Source organism: Vanellus vanellus, assembly GCF_965231255.1.
Source record: "Vanellus vanellus genome assembly, chromosome: 8".
Taxonomy (NCBI): Eukaryota; Metazoa; Chordata; class Aves; order Charadriiformes; family Charadriidae; genus Vanellus; species Vanellus vanellus.
In genome coordinates, this window is record NC_138913.1 from 13,382,733 (window position 1) to 13,403,486 (window position 20,754).

The following is a 20,754-nucleotide window of genomic DNA, read 5'->3' on the forward strand; positions in this document are numbered from 1 at the left end:
GCTTTTCAACTTTAAATAATATCCAGGGCAGCCTCCTCAAGTGATGTAAAAAAACTGGTAAAGAAATGCCAACTGTCAGCTTGATTTTTGGTCTTCTCTGCTCTGACATAAACCTTCCCGACAGCTCAGACCAATGTCCTTCATATTCCAAATTAATCCAAAATTTCTTGTGGTGATGAAAGGGAAAGAAATTACTTTAGAGTGCAGGTTTCCTGCTCTGAACATCCTTGACTAGCCCTGCTGACACCAGAGACTTACCACCTACTCAGACATGACCATCTGCTCCTGATGGCAACTCTGAGCCCAAGACGTTATTATTTGCATTCCAATGGTTTTGCCATCCAAGATCTCTGTTTCCAAGTCTCCATGTTGTCTGTCCAAAATAAGAAAACTTTTTTTTTCCACAAGGAGCCTTTAATTTTTCTAGTTTGAGAGCAGAACAGTGCCAAGAGGTTAGATCAACTAGGTAGGCAATTGTGTTGCAAGGAATCTTCTGCCCAACAGTCCCACCACAGTGTCTTGAACAAAAGGCAAGCCCAAAGCTTCTGCTTTGCTTTTCACACATTGTTCCAGGAAGGATCTAGTCTGTAGTGGGAATATCAGCTTATAAGGTTAGAAGGAATAACGTATCATCCTTTTTCTCCCAACTCTATGTCAAGCTGAGTTCTAGCAGGAGCACCTTGGAGGTGGGCTGGAGGTGCAGAGGGGCTGATGTAAATCATCTTCCCTGTCTTTCTGTGGATGAGATCATCTCATGGTGGAGGAAGGAAGGTGATGGATGGGTTCTCAGGGCGGAACATCACTCTTCAGCTAGAAAGCAGATGGATTTTCACTTTTCTTACATCTCGCTTGACTACTTTGGGAAGTTCTCTTATCTGTGCCATGCCTTGTCTGGATCCTGCTTACATAGCTGTTTCCATTTTCCCTTTCTGTATCCCTGCCTTCTCTGTCACTCTTATCTCAGCAGGTGGCTTAAACTTGCTTCTCCAGACCAGGAAGTGAGGCAAACATCCAGGTCATCTGAATGAAAAGAATAAGGATGTCATTGCATCTAAAAATAGTCCCAGTACCTGCTAGGTGATATATTTGGCCCTGGACTTACTCAGCAGTCTGCGTTTATTTCCAATTAGAGTCTGACTCTAGATAGAAGAATGGGTGTCGTTCCAGGGGATAACTCAGTTCAAGCCTCTGTAGAAATTCTGGCCCCAAAAAAACCCATAAAATTCCTGGTCTTGGTGTAGAGGGGAAACAGTATAGAAACACAGTTCCTGCCTTATGTTGGCTCACTAAATTCTGCTTTCTGTTATTCTTGACAATGGCCAGTGCTGGTTGCCTGTGGTCCCTGCCCAGTGTTCTTCCAGTCTTTAAAAGATGTATTTCACTCGGGAGAGTTTCCTCAGGAAACAAGAAACCACCTTTTCCCCTCCCTTTGGAAGGACCTCAGAGCACCCACAAAGTTTTGAGCCCTCATATTCCAGGCACAAATAAGTCTCCCATTCCCTTAATGGCTCCAACGTGTTCTTGTGACATCAGAGACTTTAATACATTTGGCATCTCCTTAAGAAACACATCAGGGATTTGGGAGAATCGTATTCTCACTGATCGTTTGGGTAGCAGCAGCATCCAAGTGCTGTGAGTTTGTTTTTTTTTTTTTTTTTCCAAGCTTTATACTGGATGACATTATCTATGAAAAGCAGCTATTTTTATGCTGAACTGTTGCCATGACCTGTATTTCACAACTTGCACGTATACACTGAAAAATTATCTTGCACTCAAAAGGTGTTTCAGTGAAAGCTCCGTGAAATTCTGTGCAAAATCTCATTACCTTCTTGCTTGTTTTGGGGTTTGGATCGGTTTGGGGAGTTGTTTATGACTCGGTAGTTCTTGTGCCACCTTTGGTGTTTGTAATAGAGATGTGACTTCTGTCAGAGCACATCAGCCCTCCCAATACCTTACTAAACTCGCTCCGCAGATAATGTGAAGCACAGAGGTGGAAAATAATGACATGAAACTCTTGGAAAAAGTCACTGGTGAATCCAAGGACAGAAGCCAAGCACCCTCAGCTTCCAGTGCTCTGCCCCTGCCACTAGAAAACACAACTTTCTCTGGTGATGTGTATGAGAGATACACGAGAAGCTTTGCATTCTCTTTGCTTGAGCAATTTAGTTGGTAAGGAGGAGCTGTTAAACTGATACTCAGCTGAAATATTTAACCTTTGGTAGCTATTAGAAGGAACTTAGAGATGCCCTTATCTGTGACTTGAAATAACCAGGGGAAACTGGGTTGTGCGCTTTTCCTTGTGGCTTAGAGAGATGAGGGGTTTTTTATTCTTGAGGAGTGAAGGGGAGGGGTTTCGCCTTTTATTGCTATAAACTTTAGAAGTACCCAGATTCCTAGGTAGTAGCCCTGTCTTTTCCCTTGGTTTCTCTAGGAAATCTCTCTTGGAGAGCACAGAAGGCATAAAATGCCAACTTTAAACAGGTTGTAGTTAGAAGGCTGGTGGTGTTCAATCTGTTACCACAACCCCCCCTCAGCTTTGCTGGATGCTAGTTTATTGACAGTTTCCAACTAAAATTTGATTTCCACGTTAATCAACAAGATTCCATTTTCTTGATGGTTTTTATATCACAATTCTTGCACTGTTTAGACAGTCCTTCAGGAAAAGCATGGTAGGCGAGAATTCATTTCTAATATAAAAACACCAAGAAAGAGGAGGGTGAGGGGAACTATAAATAACCACCGAAATGTCACAGAGTCAGTCATTTTTTCCTCCACAAGTCAGCTTTAGCAGTTAAGGTCAAGATAACATTTCCATGTCAATGGTCAGTTACATCAAAATTCTAAAACGGGAAGATTGAATGGAATTTTGGATATTTTTTTTTTCTTGTATTCTGCCCAGATTTGACCAATTTATAGTCCCTTCGGTCTGCCAGCTATGAGTTCCAGTGTCATTTTGGTTAAGCTCTTTGCCAGAGTGGCAAGCTTGGATTGGAGCATCGGGTTTATTAAAGGCTATGAAATTAAATTCTCTACCAAAAGAAAAGAAGAAAGCCCACTTCTTGCCGATAGTCGCTTCTTTGTATTTCCTTTGATGCGGTTCGGTTTGACTTGAATTTTAGCCTAACAATTTGCTACACAATTTTGTTTTGTTTGCACAAAGTTCTAATCAGTTTAAACTGCAAGCGGTTTGAAATGCCTCTCTAACAGCTTCCTCGGCGTTGCTAATTAAGCTTGAAATCTGTGTTGTCCACAATTGTATCTAAACAAGGAGCAGAGTGTATCTGCTCACTGTTTCCCACATCTCCCAGCTGCGTATAATTCTGCTGCCTGTGCAGAAAGTAATCACAACCGGACAGATCCTTCGGTCCTTATTTAGGCAAAACTCCTGGGGTGGCATACAAGGTCAGGCACATCATGTGTTGAGGGAATAGATGGATTTGATGGTGAGAACACGTAAGGCAAAGCGGTACAACATCTGTAGTGCGAAGACTGCTAGCGCTAGGGCATAGGGAACAGCTTTGCTTTATCCCCCAGAGCACTTTGTACCGCAGAGCCCCGAGTTATGATTACGGTTTGTCGGTGCTCTCACCTGACATGTGGGTGTTAATAATAGGTAAAAGCACAGGCTATCAAAACCTCTGATGTATTCCCCCTGTCCCTTAGGAGCAAAGCTAATAGAATATCATAGTTTTTAAAACTACCGAGGTTCACTCCAGTGGAAAAAAGGAGTCCTCAGAAATCCTCGAGCCCATCTTTCTGCAATCGGCAAAGCCGGCGGATGATTTATCTCTAGGTAGTGACCCCAGTGGTATGAAGCAGTACTAATCTTCCAAGGCACGTCTGCCGTTGTGCGATGGAGTCCGGGGATTTCAGTGGTAGCTCTGTGCCAGTTTGCTTGAGCTGCAGAAGCCTTGAACAAACTGTTTACCTCTGACATTCTGGGAGGGATTCTGAGGGATTTCCTTCAAATTAGAGATCTTTGAAAATCAATAGCTTGTGCCAGGTGGTGTATTATGCAACAGTTTGGAGTGAGGGCCCAAGGTCTGGTCATGAGCTCAGGATCTCCTCAGATTGAAGAAATCTGAGATGGAAACTGTCTTATCAGATCATCCTTCCCTGCCAAGACAGGCTCGTCTCCTGTGCTCCACTGGTGCTTCTGTGTCTACGGATGCTCATCTCTCCAGTACTCCAAAAGCTTGCCCCAGCTTCACGGTCGGATGTTTTCTGGACCAGATGCAGTCCTGGTGTAGTGTGACCAACCTCATGTGGTTATAGTGGGGTTCATACCCGGTGTGCGGTGTGATCAGCAGTGCTAACAGCTGCCTGCGCCAACATGCATGAGGCACTGTTTTGATTTTGTGGGGAATGCGCAGCTCCTCTTTTTTGGTGTCAGTAGACAAGATGTGAGAAGGTTTGGAAATGCACCTCCACCAGCAAGAAAATTACTTGAAGGAACAGGAGCTGATTACCAATATATATAGCAATGACCTTTTACATAGTAGTTGCTAAGGATGCTTTCAATTGCTTGGCTTACTGTAGTATTATGTGCGACTATAATTATTGTTGTTGAAAAAATTTCATAGGCGCGGACTTTTTTATTCTCCATGCTTCTTTAAAGTCACCTGTGAGTTACGAGCATTTCTACAGAACTAAAATCTTTTCTCTCGCAAATTGCTGTAGTTACACTGGAGTACTCTGAGTAACAACTCAGACGCTGTTCCCCAGTACTGTGCCTCCCAAAGTCAGACCTTGTTGACTTTTGAAGTGTGTTCAGTTGTTATAGATTAAAAAAAAAAAAAAAAGAAAGAAAGAAAAGAAACAGCAAAGCTGGACTTGTTGCTGTTAAAAATACCTTGTTTCCATAAAGTAACCATTTGGGCACACAAACTGCTTTACAAGTATTTATCAAACCTTAACAGCATCCAGTTTCTTACTGGAATATGCAATTTTCACAGCCATTTTATTTACAGGCAAACTGAGGCACAGATCACGGGAGTGCTTTGCCTCTGATAGTTACTTGGTTGAAAAGCCAGAAGTAAAATCCAGGCATTTTATCTTTCAGCCCACTAGTTTAGAGAACGAATCCCACACTTGTTACATTCATAAGCGTTGCTGTTTTAAAGTGACAAAGATCTCAGTGTTGTCAGAGTAAGGAATGTACAGAAGATGAGTAGCTTTGAGTGCCAGAAAGTAGTTAAGTAATTTCCAACATCAGGCTTCTTGTGGATTTTTAGCTGGAAGGAATCGGTGTGATTGTGGTTGGACATTGAGCCTAATGCAGAGCAGATCGTTTAACCCTGGCGTTGCTTCATCACTCTCAACTTGGTGGTGCTAGAGATGGAGGTGGGTCTAATCTAAACTGGCACTGAGCAACAGGGAAGTCACCCCTTCCCTGCCTGTGCTGTTCCAAACATTCATTATGTTCACCATTAAAAATATATACCTTTCTCCAGGTAGTATGGCCCGCTCGTGTGCCCGCCAGAGCCGGCACCCTTCTCTAGGTTTCCTCTCCAGCCTTCGGTATGCTCAGACAATGGCAAAGCGATCCCTTAGCCTTCACTTGGTAAGACAGCTATCTTAAGAAGGAGCAAACGGAGCTCCTTCCTCCTCTCACTGTAGAGCATATTTCGACATCTGCATATCATTTGTGAAGCGTTTCTCAAGCCCTGTTCCATTTTCATCGTGGCCTTTATGTTATTGCACGTTTGTGGACTCAATTGTATGTCATTGTCATCTTTGCTACTAACATAAGCGATAAAATATATCTAGTCTTCCTCTAATAATTACAGGGCAAGGGGAAGGGACTCCTTCACCCTGTATGCTGAGAGGAGACTGCCAGATTCACCTCCAGCTGCTCCGAGTCCAAAAATACAAAGCTGAATTAGGTTTTCCTGACAAGAAAAGCAGATTCCAGCAAGAGGGGAAGCATGCCAGCCCGTGGTATTGCTACTGTGCTGGGAAAGCCACTAAAAACTGAGCCGAATGGAAGAACTATTTGAAAGCCACTGAATACAGCAACCTCCAGCGCCTGAGTCTCCGCTATGCAGTTGGTAGCTCTGTGCCCGGCTCAGACCCACGTCAGGCTGGTAACCTTGCAGGGATGCCAATGTAACTTATTCCAGTATCTTCCCTCCCTTCTCCCAGCAAAACAAGCTCTACCAGCTAAAGAGCACCCTCACTGCTTACCACCGTGTCTGAATTAGGAGGTTTTGCCAGGATATTTCGGGCTGTCGGGGTCATATCTCTTGCCCCAACAGCCTGACGCCGTTATGGCAATGTGGGCTGAACGTCAGGGAATTGGCTGGGGTCCTGCCTCGGGGCTCCCCCTTGCTGGCCCTGCCCCTCTGAGAGAGGCAGGGAGGGGACTGTCACCCACTGCTCATCGCGTGTCCAGCTGGTCAAGCTAAGTGAAAAAGATTAATTCACACATGTCCAAATTCGCTCCTCAGATATGGAGGAAGGAATTTAATGCTGGCCATTAGTGAATTGAATGATGTGTTTGCCAAGATTTAGCCATCTGTGGAGATAGCAGTTGGGGATGGCTGGAGATTTTTGGGGGTCTTGGGTTTTCCTTTTCCAGACATGATGCCCCAAAAAAAGGTTTTGAAAGTGTTGAAATTACATCTTGACGCTTAACCCCTCCACCAATGTCTGCTTTATATTTAATTTATAATCCAACTATATATTTGCAGACCCAAAATCTAAATGAAACCATTTGAAATTATTTGAAGTGCAGTGTTTCAATTGACCTGATCTAATTTGGGGTTTATAAATTCACCAGACTTCTTTGAGATTAAAGTTTTCTGTCTTCACTTAAGTATGGAAACATTTTCAAGCCTCAAAAATTATCCCACAATGGGGAAAATGTCTCCCGCTCTGCTCTCCTCACAGTCTGAGGAAATGAAGGACAGAGTCACAAGACTTAAAGCAATTCACTTACCGCACTTTACTAAGTTACAGTTCAGCTACAGTAGTTGACCATGTGCCTGTTTTTAGCACAACAGTCACTTTTGGTTCCCGCAGCTAATACCGTCTTCTCTGTGCAGTCACTCCAAAAAATGTGTTTCTTCTGCAGCGCTCACAGAAAGTGAGTTTGCGTCCCTGTGCGTGAGTTGCCAAGGCAATTTATTCCAGCAGCTTCCCTCCCCTCTCCCAGCAAACTAAGCTATACCGTGCTCGTGTCCCCATGCGTGAGCTCCCCTCAGTCTGCTGTTCAGAGTGCAGGAGAGATGATTTATGTTCGTTAGAGCTCTGGATGAATTGCCAATACAGAAGAAGCAATGACTAATCTCTGTGTGGCTTTTCTTCTGTGTTCATTGCTGGGTCCTTGTGGGAGGGTCCTTGCGCTGCCCTATATTGTGAGTTGCTGCCGTCACCCAAAATTTAGCTACAGCATTAGGGAAGCAGGGTGAGCTGCAGCCCACAGGCTGTCAACTGCAGCTCTGCTCCCCAAAGCCATTTGCCAGCTTTCTATCTGGGATGTGAAGTTTTCGGGAGGGGATTCAAACACTTCCCACTTCGTCCTCAATGGCTGTTGCGCCCCAGAAGTCTTTCCCAGCCGTTTGGATTTTGACTTTGTGTCCCGTGTTTAAACCTAACATCTGCAGAGCAACTCTCTTTGGCTTTTGGTGGTTTCTGAAGGGACAGGTATTGCTATAGGGAGGCCCCCAAACAACTCCCCCCACCACTTGCCGTCAGATACTCGTTCCCAAGCAGCGTGTTCCCACTTTGCTGCTGTTTGTGCTGTGCACGTTTAAGTCTCTTAGTTTTTACTTGCAAGCTGATGCTTGATGCCCTGATCACTTTAGTTCTTTGCTTGTGCTTTTAGTGTATCTTTGCTTGGGGTTATTTTTCTTACTGGTATATTAGGGTGCGTTATTCTCCTCAGGTGAGATTCTTTTTGTTTGCCATGGATAAGCTGTTCTGCCCTCAAGACACGTGAGCCCAGACTCAGCCTCTAGCATTGCGCCAATGTTCTGTTTAGAAATGGATGGTTCCTTCCCCATCCTTTTCAAACCCAAAAAACTAGTTGAACTTGGATACACAAGTGTCTCTAAAACAGAAGGGCACTCCCTGCCTTTTAGACTAAAACCATGGGAAAAGGATGGCAAACTTGCCCCTCAGCCCATGCTGGAGTTGTGGTCCATATTGTTATGACAGGAATTTGACCACAGCACCTAGGTCTGATGTTCCCTAGCTCATTCTTGTCTGTCTTCTCCGTGCCTTGATTTGGCCCTCGGTGTGGCTCATCAGATGCACTCAGCTTTACCTGTTGATTACAGAGAGGGCTGGCAACAACAGCTTGAAAGAAAAGAAAACCAGGGCTGTTAGGTTTGGTTTTTTCTTCATCTTGTTTAACTTTCTGGAGGTCTGAAAGCTCCATGAGGTGCTAGGAGAGTCGGCTAAACTGTGAAAGAGAGCAAAATCAGGAAGCCAAACTTACAGTCCTACAGGGATGCTGTTCCCATAGTGTGCAGAAATACCTTTGTGCAGGTTGTTAGCTGCTGGAGCAGCACTTAGGCATGTGGGATAACCTGATTAGAGAATCAAAGAAAACCCTGTTAGCTCCGCAGGCCAAATCCTGCCTTACGGCGACCTGATGTCAAATGGGTGTGAATCAAGGAATCTTTCCCTTTGGCGTCTTCTGGTAACACCTTGAAGAGAAGGGTCTGAGCCAGGGTTCTAGCAAGGAAAGAGGCTTAAGCAAATATACTCCCAGACAGGGAGTGAGCCGGAGTCTGAAACTAATGACTTTGTTTTTCCTCACTGGTACAGACTTGGAAGGATGAAAAGAATAAATTTCTCCGGTCTGATTTTCGGGTTGTATAGAAGGCTTAATCAGGAGTTGGTTAATTTAAAACGCTTGTGAAACAGTGTGACTGAGCTGAGATTTGGGAGCAGAAGACGTATGTTTTCTGAAGGCATCATCCAGAAGCGTGATTACCTGCTGTCCTGGTCGCTACAGAGCTCCCACCAAAGTCAGCGTTAACGCGGGATGTCAGACAGGACAATTGTAATGATCCCTTGCGGTCTTAAACTCTGTGTGTCTGAACCATGTGAGCAGGAGTTGTATCAGATCGGTAGCGAGAGCATTTCCAGACCATGCTGTTCGGTGTTAAATCCCTTTGCGGGGTGGATTGCGGCGGCAGGTTCCTGCTCTGTTCACGGTACCAGGTCGGCTGTGCTCAGTGTCGCTGTCTGGAGCGCCGTTACGTAGGCTGCGGCAGCACACCGGGCGAAGCGCTTAGCAGATCAGCCCCTGACGTGTAGGTAAGCCATGAAACTCCGGCCACATTGTGGGTGCTCACTGTTTGTCAGAATTCAGAAAGCGATCAGGAAAGTTGACGGGAGTTACATCCGCTTGAGGCAAAGTACAGAGAAGCTGAGCTCTGGTTCAGGGAGTCCCTAAGCCAGAAATCGCTGGAGGCTGGGAGCATATCCTAAGGAATTGCTGTGTTTTGCTTGCCCCGTTCTCATACCTTGGCCTCCATTGTTGGCAACTGTTGGCAATGAAGCGAGCAGTGACTGGGTGAGGCAAATGCTCCATACCTGCGCATATACAGAAGTCGTCATTAGTTGCCTTACGAGTGGGACAATCTTCCGTGGGTATCTGCAGGTATGCTGCCTTGCTTCCTTGGCAATACAGAGAGCAGCACGGATACAGACTGAGATGATGTGATCTGCTTATGCAAAGCAAAATGGTAAGCTTGCCAGGTTATTCCTCCAAGGAGAAGATTACTGACCTTGCTTTTTCTGGCATACCAGCTACTGGTATAATGATGATGATGGTGACAGCAACCAGACAGAAAGGCCAGCAATAATTCTTTCCTGCCCATTATTACAAGGCATAAAGTAAAATCCAGTCTGAAACTAACTGTAGTCTGGCTGTGCTGTCTTTACAAATGTGTTACGCAGTTCTCATATGGGTTGAAATCCAGGACTTTTCATATTGACCTTTCCAAAACCAATCCTTTTGATCTTCTGATATGAACCTGTGTATCTCTGTGTTTGTATCTTACCAGTGATTTGCAGCCGAGAGATAATGTGCAATAGCAAATATGTGAGCGTAGAAGTAACCTCTCTGAGCTCCTGGGTGATTTATCTCCTGACAGTACATTTTGGCTGCACATGCAAGGTCTGGATCTTGCCCCTGAGAATATTGGCTCAAAGAAGCAATAACAATGTGGTCAGTCAAAGCACTACTTTCCCTGGGAATTTTGTTGCACGAGGAAGCAGAAGAACTTTAGCCTGCCTGTGTTTGTCAACATGATCTGCCTTCCAGCAGCTTTTTATATTTCTGTCCCATTAGATTTTTCCTTCCCTTTTTCCCTCTCCTTATTTCTGTCTATCTTAATCATAATCAATATTGTAATCATAGACTTTCTACCTCATCCAAGATGCAAACATTGGTTGCTAACGTTATTTGATAACTCCAGATGTATCAAGCAAGAGTAGTGAGGGAAGTTTGCTTTTCCAAAGTCCAGTGAAATGACCCAAATCATTGCCACAGACTTATTGTTTCCATCTGTCTGTGTGGGTTGCATCCTCCATTCATGGCACGTGTCTTTTAAGGGGCTTGGTTTGGAAGGGTGAGTTGCACAGTTGGTGTCAGGAGGGTGGTTGGGCCTCACAGACAACCATCTGAAGCAAAATGGTGTTGGTGTTTCTATAACTGACTGCAGGGGTGAGTGAGGGTTGCGATGACATGAATCAATGGACACCACTTGAAAGGAGGGGTTGGGTTTTTTTGCTCTAGCGCTTCAGGAGCAGGTTAGGATGTAAAACCTGTGCAGCAAGGAGCATGGCCTTAGAGCTGGCGTTTCACGGTCATTATCTCAAACATCATGGGCAAGAGATAAATGAACAGTTTAAGTCATCCTGAACTCCTGTCCTTGTGATGCTCTCATTGCAGACACTGCGTTGTTCTCTCCCCAGACTCAACAGTAGCGTCCGTGGTGGGAGAGGAAGATCAAGATTTTCTTACGAGGCAGATACAGCTCCCATAAAGGATCTTTATTGGCAGAGCAGTTTGAGGGTCTCTGTGTAGCCCCAGGAGTTTGAGCTTCAGCTTTGCAGTGCACATTCTGAAGGTTGTTTTTAATCAACTCAGCTGCAAGAGGTCATTTAGACAGGGCAGTCCAGCGGCAAAAGCACAGGAGTGCAGGCTGCGTAACTCCTTTGCGTGCTTTTGGCTACAGAAGCTGCAATGTCTCAGATACCCCCACCTGATGGGCTATCTCTGATCATTTATCGGAGCTGCTGAGAGAAGGCCCTGGTTTATGTTCTCACACCGTACTAACGGCTTGACCCAGGCAGGCCCTGTGTTGTTATCATACTCTTTGTTGACTGTACTGCTGTTACTAGAAGAAATGAAAAATGTACCTAAAGCTTCCAAGTAGACCAGCAGCAGCCTGCAACCCAGCTGACTTTTGTAAATGTCCTGCTGAGACGGTTCTCACATCTGCTGTGTATGTTTTGTTTGCAGAACACGCTGGAACAATGCAGCGTCTGTGCAAAGCCCATCATGGAAAGGATCCTCCGAGCCACTGGGAAGGCCTACCATCCCCACTGCTTCACCTGCGTGATGTGCCATCGCAGCCTGGATGGGATCCCCTTCACGGTGGATGCCAGTGGCAACATCCACTGCATTGAGGATTTCCATAAGTATGGCCTAAGCTGCTGTCAGTGGCTTTGCTTATTGTTTTTCTCTTTTGTCCCTAAAAATCCTCTGGTTTTAGTCTGTGTCCGAAAAGATCTGAACCTTCTTCTACTTCCTCCCAAGGCTCTTAAATTGTAGGCAGAGCTTTGCTCCAAGCAGGCGCACCGTGGCATACGAGATTAATTGGTTAGGGGCTGATGCTGCTTGATCTCTGTTTTGCTTAGATCAGAATTTGTGGATAACCTCTGTGTTCGTCTGTTTGAAATGTTCTGCATTCCCCCTGCCTTCCCCCGCACTCAGCCCGTGCACGTTTCTCCTCGCTGCCTGTACCACATCGGCGTCTCCCCCTTTCTTCCACCGAGCAATTAAGAGAGGTCCTGTACTGTTGCACTCTGCAGGTGTTCGCTTACTGGCTAGAGGGATCTAGGTGGCCACAGGATGCTCACAGCTCCTCTTGTTTCTAGTTGCTAATTAGCTTTTTAAAGCTGCTAAAAATACAGCCCTGGTAATAATTTATAGTGAGACTGCTATTTAAAGTACGCTGAAAGGTATAGTTGCAGGTAGTTTCTGTCACTGCCGTGCTACCACCCCCATCATCACAACTAATCTAGGGTAGACAGGTAGATATAATCAGAGCACAAATGTTTCCCCTTTATGGAAAAGACAGACACATTACACCCCTCAATTAAAAGAGGAAATCAATACTGACAAATGCGAGTTTACATCTCAACCATTTATCTCTTAATTTCTAAGGGGGTAGACTTAATTAGAGCCTCATGACATCAGTGTGTGGGCCTGAAAGCTCAAAGAAGCAGGCTGACTTGACAGAAAGGGAAGCAGCCACGATCAACTGGCACGTTAAAATCCAACATGAGAATGTTCCCTGTAGCTCAGATAGGCTGTGTTAATTGGCAGCTGCTGTGTTACTTTGCTTTTCTGTGCCAGCAGTTGTGTGTAAGGCAAAATTTGCTCCTGAGCACAGGACCAACAGAAGGTTTACACACCACTCTGGCTCCTGAAGGGTTTCCCTCACACCCACGTAGGGTCTGGAGACTGCTCTTTCCCCAAGCTCTGCGAACCAAGGGCTCTCATGCCTCCAGGAAAAAGGTTGGGAGCAAGAGCTGACGTCCCATGTTGAAGTCTTTTGGCAGCGACTGGGTCTGGACTTTCAGGTCTCTGAGAGTGGGTAGTGGGAGGCTGTCGATCCACGGAAAGGATGCAAAATTGCTGAGTGAAAGATTGAGGGGAAGATGATGGGAATAACATGAGACCTAATGTGACACTCAGAATGTCTTTGGCCAACCACATGTTTAAAAGTGGGCTGGCCATAGTGCTGCTAATTCATAGAATCGTAGAACGGTTTGGCTTGGAAGGGACCATTAAAGGTCATCTAGTCCACGCCCCCTGCAACTGATTGGGGATGACACGTTCTCCTGGTCTGGAGGTCAAGTGCTTCACATCTTGTTCATCCTCTTGATAAAAAAACTGTAGCTGATGCTCATACTGTCACTTAGCTACGCCCTGAGCTGGCAGCGGCACATCCACATCCCCTGAAATCTGCAGGAGTCATCTCTGGGTCCCGAGAGTTAATATTTGGCTCGTAATGAATTACCCACAGTGGCCTGGACAGAGAAATGTTGAAGTATTTTTAAGCACCACATTTGAGCTAAATGGCACAAGGAAGCGCCTGCATGAAGCAGCATATAATTAACTGCGATTACAGCTCCGGTCATATCATGATCCATTTAAGTTATTTTTCAGAGCGCTCGCTATAGCCACTGTTTAATTCATTTTTTCGTTAGATCGCAGCTACACAGACATCTTTCATCTACTGCCAGTGAAATTAATATTTTTCTTTACTCCTAGTAAGATAGATTTTTTTTTTTTCCTCTTTCTCCTAAACTAGTTAATTCTGAGGTGGTTCATGTGACAGGTTGGGTGGCAAAGTCAATCTTTCCTAGGCATTTTAGAAGAGAAGGGCCTTTGATCTCCTCGTGTTCTGATGTTTGCCATAAGTGTTGCCCTCTGTCACGCCATAGCCCTTGACCCTGGCTCTCGTTACATGGCAGCACATTCTGCAGGTATGTTTCTTTTTTTTGTGAGCAGAATTTGCAGCCAGGGATTTGGTACCCGTAGGTTTTAAACCAAACCAGCAAATAATGATTCACCACAGGCTAAATGTTCTCAAGCATCCCTGCCTGCCTAGGAGCAGAGATGGCCGCGTCTCATGGGCAACCAGGGGGAGCAAAAGCAGAGCTAATACAGAACACATGTGAATTAGCCAGAAGGGCATATGGTGGGCAATATAAGGGGAAAAAGAAAGGTCTGTGCTCCTCTTGGTCCCTGAGCTGACCTTGATTCAAGCCAGTCCCTTCACACAGTGAGTGACTGTCACTATACAACTCTGACTCAGGCTGACAGTGCCAGAGCGATCGTTGGTGTCTCTGCACCCAGATCAGTTCCCTTTTAAGCCTGGGCAACCCGCTAATGGGTAACTGAGAGTTGGTTTTAGCTAGAAAATGCAGCTAGTCAGAATTGCCCTGATGCTTGTTGTTTGAGAGCGAGCGCAGCCAGGAGTGTGCTTCTGCGTCCGTAAGCAGGTAAGGTGGCTCAGAAGTTTGAAATGGATGGGATAAACCTCAACAAATTAATGTAGTGTAAGGCAAATCGTTTTAGTGTCTCTGTTAAGCCTTTTTACATATTTGTTTCAATCTCCGAATTTTAATATTTTGATTTTTTTTTCAAGAGGTGCTCCTAAAAGCAGATCCTGGTCATCTTTCTAAGCTTAGGATTTTCATGAGCTTTCTTAGAGTTAGGCTGGGGGTCGAGCCTGGGGGTCGCAGCAGTGTATAGCTGTCACGATCGTGGGTCATTCAACAGGCACTTTAGTTGTTAATTAGGGCAAGCAGAATATGCTTTGCTGCCTGCCAGATATTCTTGAAGTCCTCTTCTAATAGTCTGCAAAATGCTCTTTAATACCCGCAAGCCTGAAATTGCGTTGTAAGACCAAAGTGCTCCTTCCTGTCTTCTTTCCAGGGGAGGGCAGCTGTGCAGAGCTGCAGACTGTGACATGCGTACGTATGTGTGTGGGTTTGCACACGTGAACAAGTTTCTAGCTCGCTGGTGCAGTTAACAAAAACTTTCACTCTGAGTTTGAGGATGACTGGGACCGTGTCTTCTTTCTTCAGGAAATTTGCACCGAGATGTTCGGTGTGTAAGGAGCCCATCATGCCAGCCCCAGGGCAAGAGGAGACTGTACGCATTGTCGCCTTGGATCGTGACTTCCATGTCCAGTGCTACCGGTGTGAGGTTAGTATTCTAATCACGTGAAGGACAGAAAGCAAAGGTTGGCTTAATTTAATCACCGCTTCATGTTGTACACACGACAGGCATACCCTATAGTAACACTGGCTCTACAATCAAATTACTTCATTGACTTCAGCATGCAAGGAATTTTTTCCTCATTTATATCGGCACAAATGAGAATAAAATCAGGTCCCTTGTTTATAACAGGTTCATTATGAGAGCAAGGGAATGTGACTCAGGTAATTAGGGCTTAATATTTGAGAACATCATAAATTATAGCTTGGACACAAACGTTGCTCGTGTTTATGTTCTTAAAATGAAAGCTAATGCATGTTAGAATTTGAGCAAGATTGTACAGGAAACTCAACATATGGCTCTGGGTTGAAGAATTTTAATGGACACATAAACATGATCATTCTTGTTTTGTGCAATTCCTTTTGTGCTACTTTCCTGTTCAGTTTCATTATGCACTTCATATAATTTTGATGGTATGAATCTGAAGACAGAGAAGAAAAATCACCTTAAAGCAATTAACATGTGGAAACAGCTGTGTTAGGGAACCTTCAAGAATTCTTCAATGCAAGTGTTACTTGTTGGATAATACATCAGCCAGATGGCAGGGTAAGAAAATGAGACCAAATGTATTTCTTATCACAGTTGCACGTTTTAATAACTTACATAGGAAAGAAGGATGGACCAAGGCTTAAAGGTCTAGGCTGAGACTTGAGGTATCTGGTACACTTCTCAATCTGACCTTGGCTTCCAGGGTACATATCAGCCCATTACTTAGGCCTCGTGTTTTTTTTTTTTTTTTTAAAAGATGCTGAGACATTCCTACACTAAATTTTGTAGAGCCTAATGCATCATACAGCATGTCCCCGTGCTGGCTGCTGAGATACCTAGGCTCATGCGCATGAATGTGACAAGTAGATGCAACGGAGAGCACAGACACTCATGTGGCCTTGATCTCCGTGTGCCTCAACTATCTCAAAAGGAACAATGATATTCCTCTTTCCACCACTGGCATGCCAGGTGCATTTACAAACACAGATTTATGATGCAGAGGTGCGGCCTCTAAGCAAGCCATAACTCCCTCACCGCAGCTCCATCAGCAGTCTTTGGCCAAGTGATTGCCTGATCACCCACTGGGGGATAATCCCCAGCTTTCCTAGCAGCTACACTTAGCCTTACATACTTAGAGGCTGAGGTCTCTGGAGCAGGTTTTGAGCCTTTTAGTGGGGTTTCCGTGTGCCTGTCTCAGTGACATCCTCCTTTCAGCCACAACCCTTTTGGGCCAATTGCAATACAAACACAGGTGACGATTCTGGTAAGGGGAGACAGGCAGGGCGTTTGCTTAGCTGTCACCCCTGGAATGGATGCTATAGCTTTGTGGCATTAACTCTTCCGAAGGAGATTACCTGTAGTCAGCTATTGGTACCAAACTTCCCTCCCAGTGATGCTTCTTTTTTATCCTTTTTGCGTTAATATATAAGTGCTTAAATTTGATGTTTTCCCCAATGCTAAAGACCTTTCCTTCCTCAAAAATGTGAAGGGAATAATCCCCTCTTATTTTCAATTGGATTAAATTCAGCAGAGAGCTTTGGAACCCATCTTCTCTGCAGCATTGTCTCTTATCTGGAAATGGCTTAATCGTGAAAGACATCACGTACCTCAGCTTCGTGCTTTGTGCTGACTCAGGCTGGATCCTGTTACAAGGTGGAGAATGAGGAGAGAGTTTCTTTGCCTAATAGATTCTTCACTTAATCTTGTTCTTCTCTCTGTTTGCTTATTTCCTAGGACTGTGGTGGCCTCCTGTCTGAAGGGGACAATCAGGGCTGTTACCCTCTGGACGGGCACATCCTTTGCAAGACCTGCAACTCGGCTCGGATCCAGGCTCTGACTGCCAAGGCCAGCACTGATCTCTGAGTATCAACTGTGACCCTCCCCAGGATGCCCGTTGGGGGATATTGCACAAGCTTTGCATGATTTCTTTCCAGCCTAGGGTCTGAATCTCTGTTTTCAAAAAAAAAAAAAAAAAAAAAGAAGTAAAACTGGAAGGCCTTGGAACAAGAGGGCGGTTTGACAGGCCATGTTCAGACTGCCTACGACAGACAGCTAATTTAGACACGACTTTTCAGGAGGGCAGTGAGTGAGTCAGATCACCTGCTGTCTCTGCAGCTGATGGAGATAAGTGGTCACAACACCAAAGTTATCTGCCTGTGGAAGGAGGTCTGAACATGGTCCTAACTGTATTTCTGTGTTTGATTCCTGACTTAAGAAGTTGTTGTGGTTTAAGCCCAGCCAGCTGCTAGGACCACACAGCCGCTCACACAGTTCTCCCCCTTCCCCCCCCAAGAATGGTAGGGAGAAGAGGGAGAAAAGGAGGGAAAAGGAAAAAAAAAAAAAAACTTGTGGGGTTGAGTTAAAAACAGTTTAATAGAACAATAACAAAAAAGGAAAATAACAATAATAATGGTAAAAGAATATACAAGATAAAGTAATACAACACAAGTCACTCTCACCACCTGGTGAATTGGGTACCCAGCTCCTCCTGAGCCGTGATCGTGGATTCCGGCCCGCTGGCCAACCTCCATTTATGTAACAAGCATGACATCTATGGTATGGAATATTCCATGGGCCATTCCATTGTTCTGTCTATGCTCCTTCTCAGCTTCTATGGGAAGCTGAACAAAGTCGTTGAATAGTGTAGATTTCACCTAGCAACAAATAAAACAGTATGCATTATTGACATTCCCTTCATAGCGAATCTGAAAACACAGCAACCACGAGAAAGAAAATTAACTCTATCCCAGATGAAATCAGGACAGAAGTACATGAAGGTAGAAGGTGAAAGATGGCTGAGCTAGTTCTTTCTCCCAAGTTATTTTGAGAACCTGACCAGCTTTCATCAAAGTCATTAGGAGCTTCCCTTTGACTTTAATAGGATCTGGATCACCAGCAGAAGTAGCTCCGCTGCCTTAAGAAGGTGTGAGAGCAGACCCAGCGCTCCTCTCATCACAACACAAACAATGCCACTTCAGCTGTACTGCACCTAAGAGTGTAGGTGTGACCTTGTATCCTGGGGACACAGATTTGTTTATATCTTTTTTTCTTAGGCCCTTACTTGTTTCCATTCCCTTCCAGTTCAATAGGGTTTTTTCTTTTTCTTATGAAACTATATTTTGCTATTGCATAAATTTATTCAGTAGTGATGCTTCCGATTTACAATGTACGAGCAATCACACAAAGATGTGAGCTTGCAGACACTATACACTACACCCACACAATGTGCTTTTGATTTACCAGAGGTATAAGCAATCATGTCCATTGAGAAGGTCTTTAAGTATGTGGGGCTGGAAACACATTTTTAAAATCCCAGTGGTTAAAAAAAAAAGAAAAAAAAAGAAAAAAAAAAAAAGACTACATAGAACTGCAGTGCAAAGCGATGCTCAAAATAATCTTATGCCACTCACACACTCCATTCTAGTGGGACGGCTGGCGGTGTTTGTTTCTCGGTAGACATTTAAGCAATAGAGTCTTGTTCCACCTCTTGTGTATTGCAAAGGGAAGCTTTTCCTTCAACTGTAACAGGGATTGAATCAGGCCTTGGGATATACATTTCTCTGATGTTAACACACCTGATCTGGAGTTCTCATTAAAAAAAGTAAGGATCTTATTTCAACAACAGCAAAAAGGATCCTCCTAAATACATGCTGTTGTTCAGCTTTTATCTTAAGAAAGTCTAAAGAAAGTATTAAACCCTACTCTATGCCATACTAAAAAGTAAGCAATTTTTTTTTACCTCTTTCATTTTCATCACAGCCACTTATAACTTCTCTCTGGTGAAATGTCATTGCAGAATAGTGCTGGGCCAGCAGCAGCATTTTCATCTTCGGTCCAGAATTAATACATATGCCAAGGTAAATAAAAGCTGGGCACAGATAATCTTTTTTTTTTTCCTCATGTTGGTGGGGTTTTTTTTAGTTTAGTTAATTAAAAAAAAAAATTAGAAATCCACAGCACTCTGAGCAGCTATAATATTCCTGTTCATGAAACCCATAATAACTAAGGTGCAAATTACATAGTGAGGGAGTAATTTTCATATCACTGAATTGACATTAATATCTTATTTGCAGATGTAATCAAAGAAAATACCTTTCTTTGCACTTAACAAATTAAGAAGCAGAACTGAAACAGTTGCAGGCTGATTGACCATATAAGTGACAAACTGGCACTTCTCAAGAGTAAGTTATGAGAATTTTTTTCATGCACCTACTGAAAAACAATAAGAAAGTGGTGCTTTCATCTTTATTCTCTATAACAGAAGCCTGATGTAATTATACCCACTAATGCTGAAAAGAAAAGGTTAGATGAGCTAGGCCGATAGGAAACAAAGAAGAAAAATCGAGATATTCACTGCAGCTCCTGCAAATGGGGCATTTCTTTTCAGGTTAGCACTAACCTTTATGGAAGAGCTCTGTGAAATTTAATGGCTTTAGCTGTATACAGTAAATTCAGATACAGAAATACCAGTCTGAAACCTCTGTTTCTTACATGGTTTATATGTTGGCAAAGTCCACCAGTGTCAGGGAAGTCTCCCAAAATTCACAGCTCAGAATGAATCCTTCTTTGTAGAAGGGTGGCATCATTAAGCGAAAGAAATCATTCTCCACCATAGAGGCTGTGCTGAAGCAGTTGGCTTTTTTATACTAGATTTCTTCTACCGTGGCCTTCAAGAATTTTGCTGCCTCAGACATAAACAGATTTTTTTTGCACGGTGACTTCTGCCAGGTTCCATCTGGGCTCCTGCTCCCTGAACTGTGGCACGTAAGATACTTCTGAGCTCGCTTCTTTACATGCAGTCTGCACCACCACCAGTCAAAAAACCCTCACAACTATTGAGCAAATGCAGTTTGAACTAATGCTATAAAACCACGGGAGATCAGACCTGGGATTGGTGACACCATTGTATTTCTGTGGAGGATTTTACACCTCTGCAAGCAGAGGGGAGGACACGATGCTTTTGGGTACAGAATAAGCCATTAGTCAGGCAGCAAACGTAGCTCTGATCTTCCTTATTCTTGTTAGTGTTAAATCGAGTGGCTGATAAGACTCTCCTGAATAACATTAGGGTAATTGATAGAAACAAGCTATTTTGCCTTCCTGCGGAATGTGGCCTAGGCTAAGGAGGACAGAAGTCCACAGCCTTTGGGCTTTTTATGGCCCTGTCGTAGGCTGGACTTGGAACAAGTCATATGGCTTCTCGTCTTCTGCTTTCTGCATGAGAGGGCTTCTTTCCAACTTCCCAGGGACGTTATGGGAATCGGACTAATCACAGATTGGCCCAAACTACTGATTTTTGGAGTTCTGTCTTCTCTTTCCAGAAAAGTTTGCTGGTATGTAGGTTTGGGATTCCAGCCTATTTCAAAGCTAAGGGCCAGCCAGATGTAGATCTGAATCCTCTGTGTTATTAGGGTGCTGTGGCGAGTTGGGCTGGCATGCAGGGAGGTGAGAGCCAAACTTTTCAAGCATTAAATATTCTATGGGTGGAAGATGTTTGACAAAGATTGAGCAGTGTTGATATTTGAGGTACTGTGGCTAATTTCTAGACCTGACACATCTGGGCAAAAGTACTACCATGCTTTTGTTTTCACCCCTGAAACGCCGAAGCCATCTGTCTGTTGGAAGGAGTGAGCGTCCAAAACACTCTTTATTTGCTGTAATGCGTGTGGTTTTGGCCTCTGATTGGTATAAATATATTCAGAAGATACTGCATAAATGTATGTACA

At 44.2% G+C, this 20,754-nt stretch overlaps 1 protein-coding gene across 1 annotated transcript in view; it reads left to right on the top strand.

Moving 5' to 3' along the window:
• LPP (LIM domain containing preferred translocation partner in lipoma) overlaps positions 1 to 17,269 on the top strand; it is a 340,377-nt gene extending 323,108 nt beyond the window's left edge. Inside the window, exons 10-12 of the mRNA XM_082486985.1 lie at positions 11,486 to 11,664; positions 14,848 to 14,968; positions 16,763 to 17,269. Of these exons, the coding sequence (XP_082343111.1) occupies positions 11,486 to 11,664; positions 14,848 to 14,968; positions 16,763 to 16,891 (429 nt within the window). The 3' untranslated portion in view covers positions 16,892 to 17,269. The remainder of the gene's footprint in view (positions 1 to 11,485; positions 11,665 to 14,847; positions 14,969 to 16,762) is intronic.
• Positions 17,270 to 20,754: the final 3,485 nt, after the last annotated feature.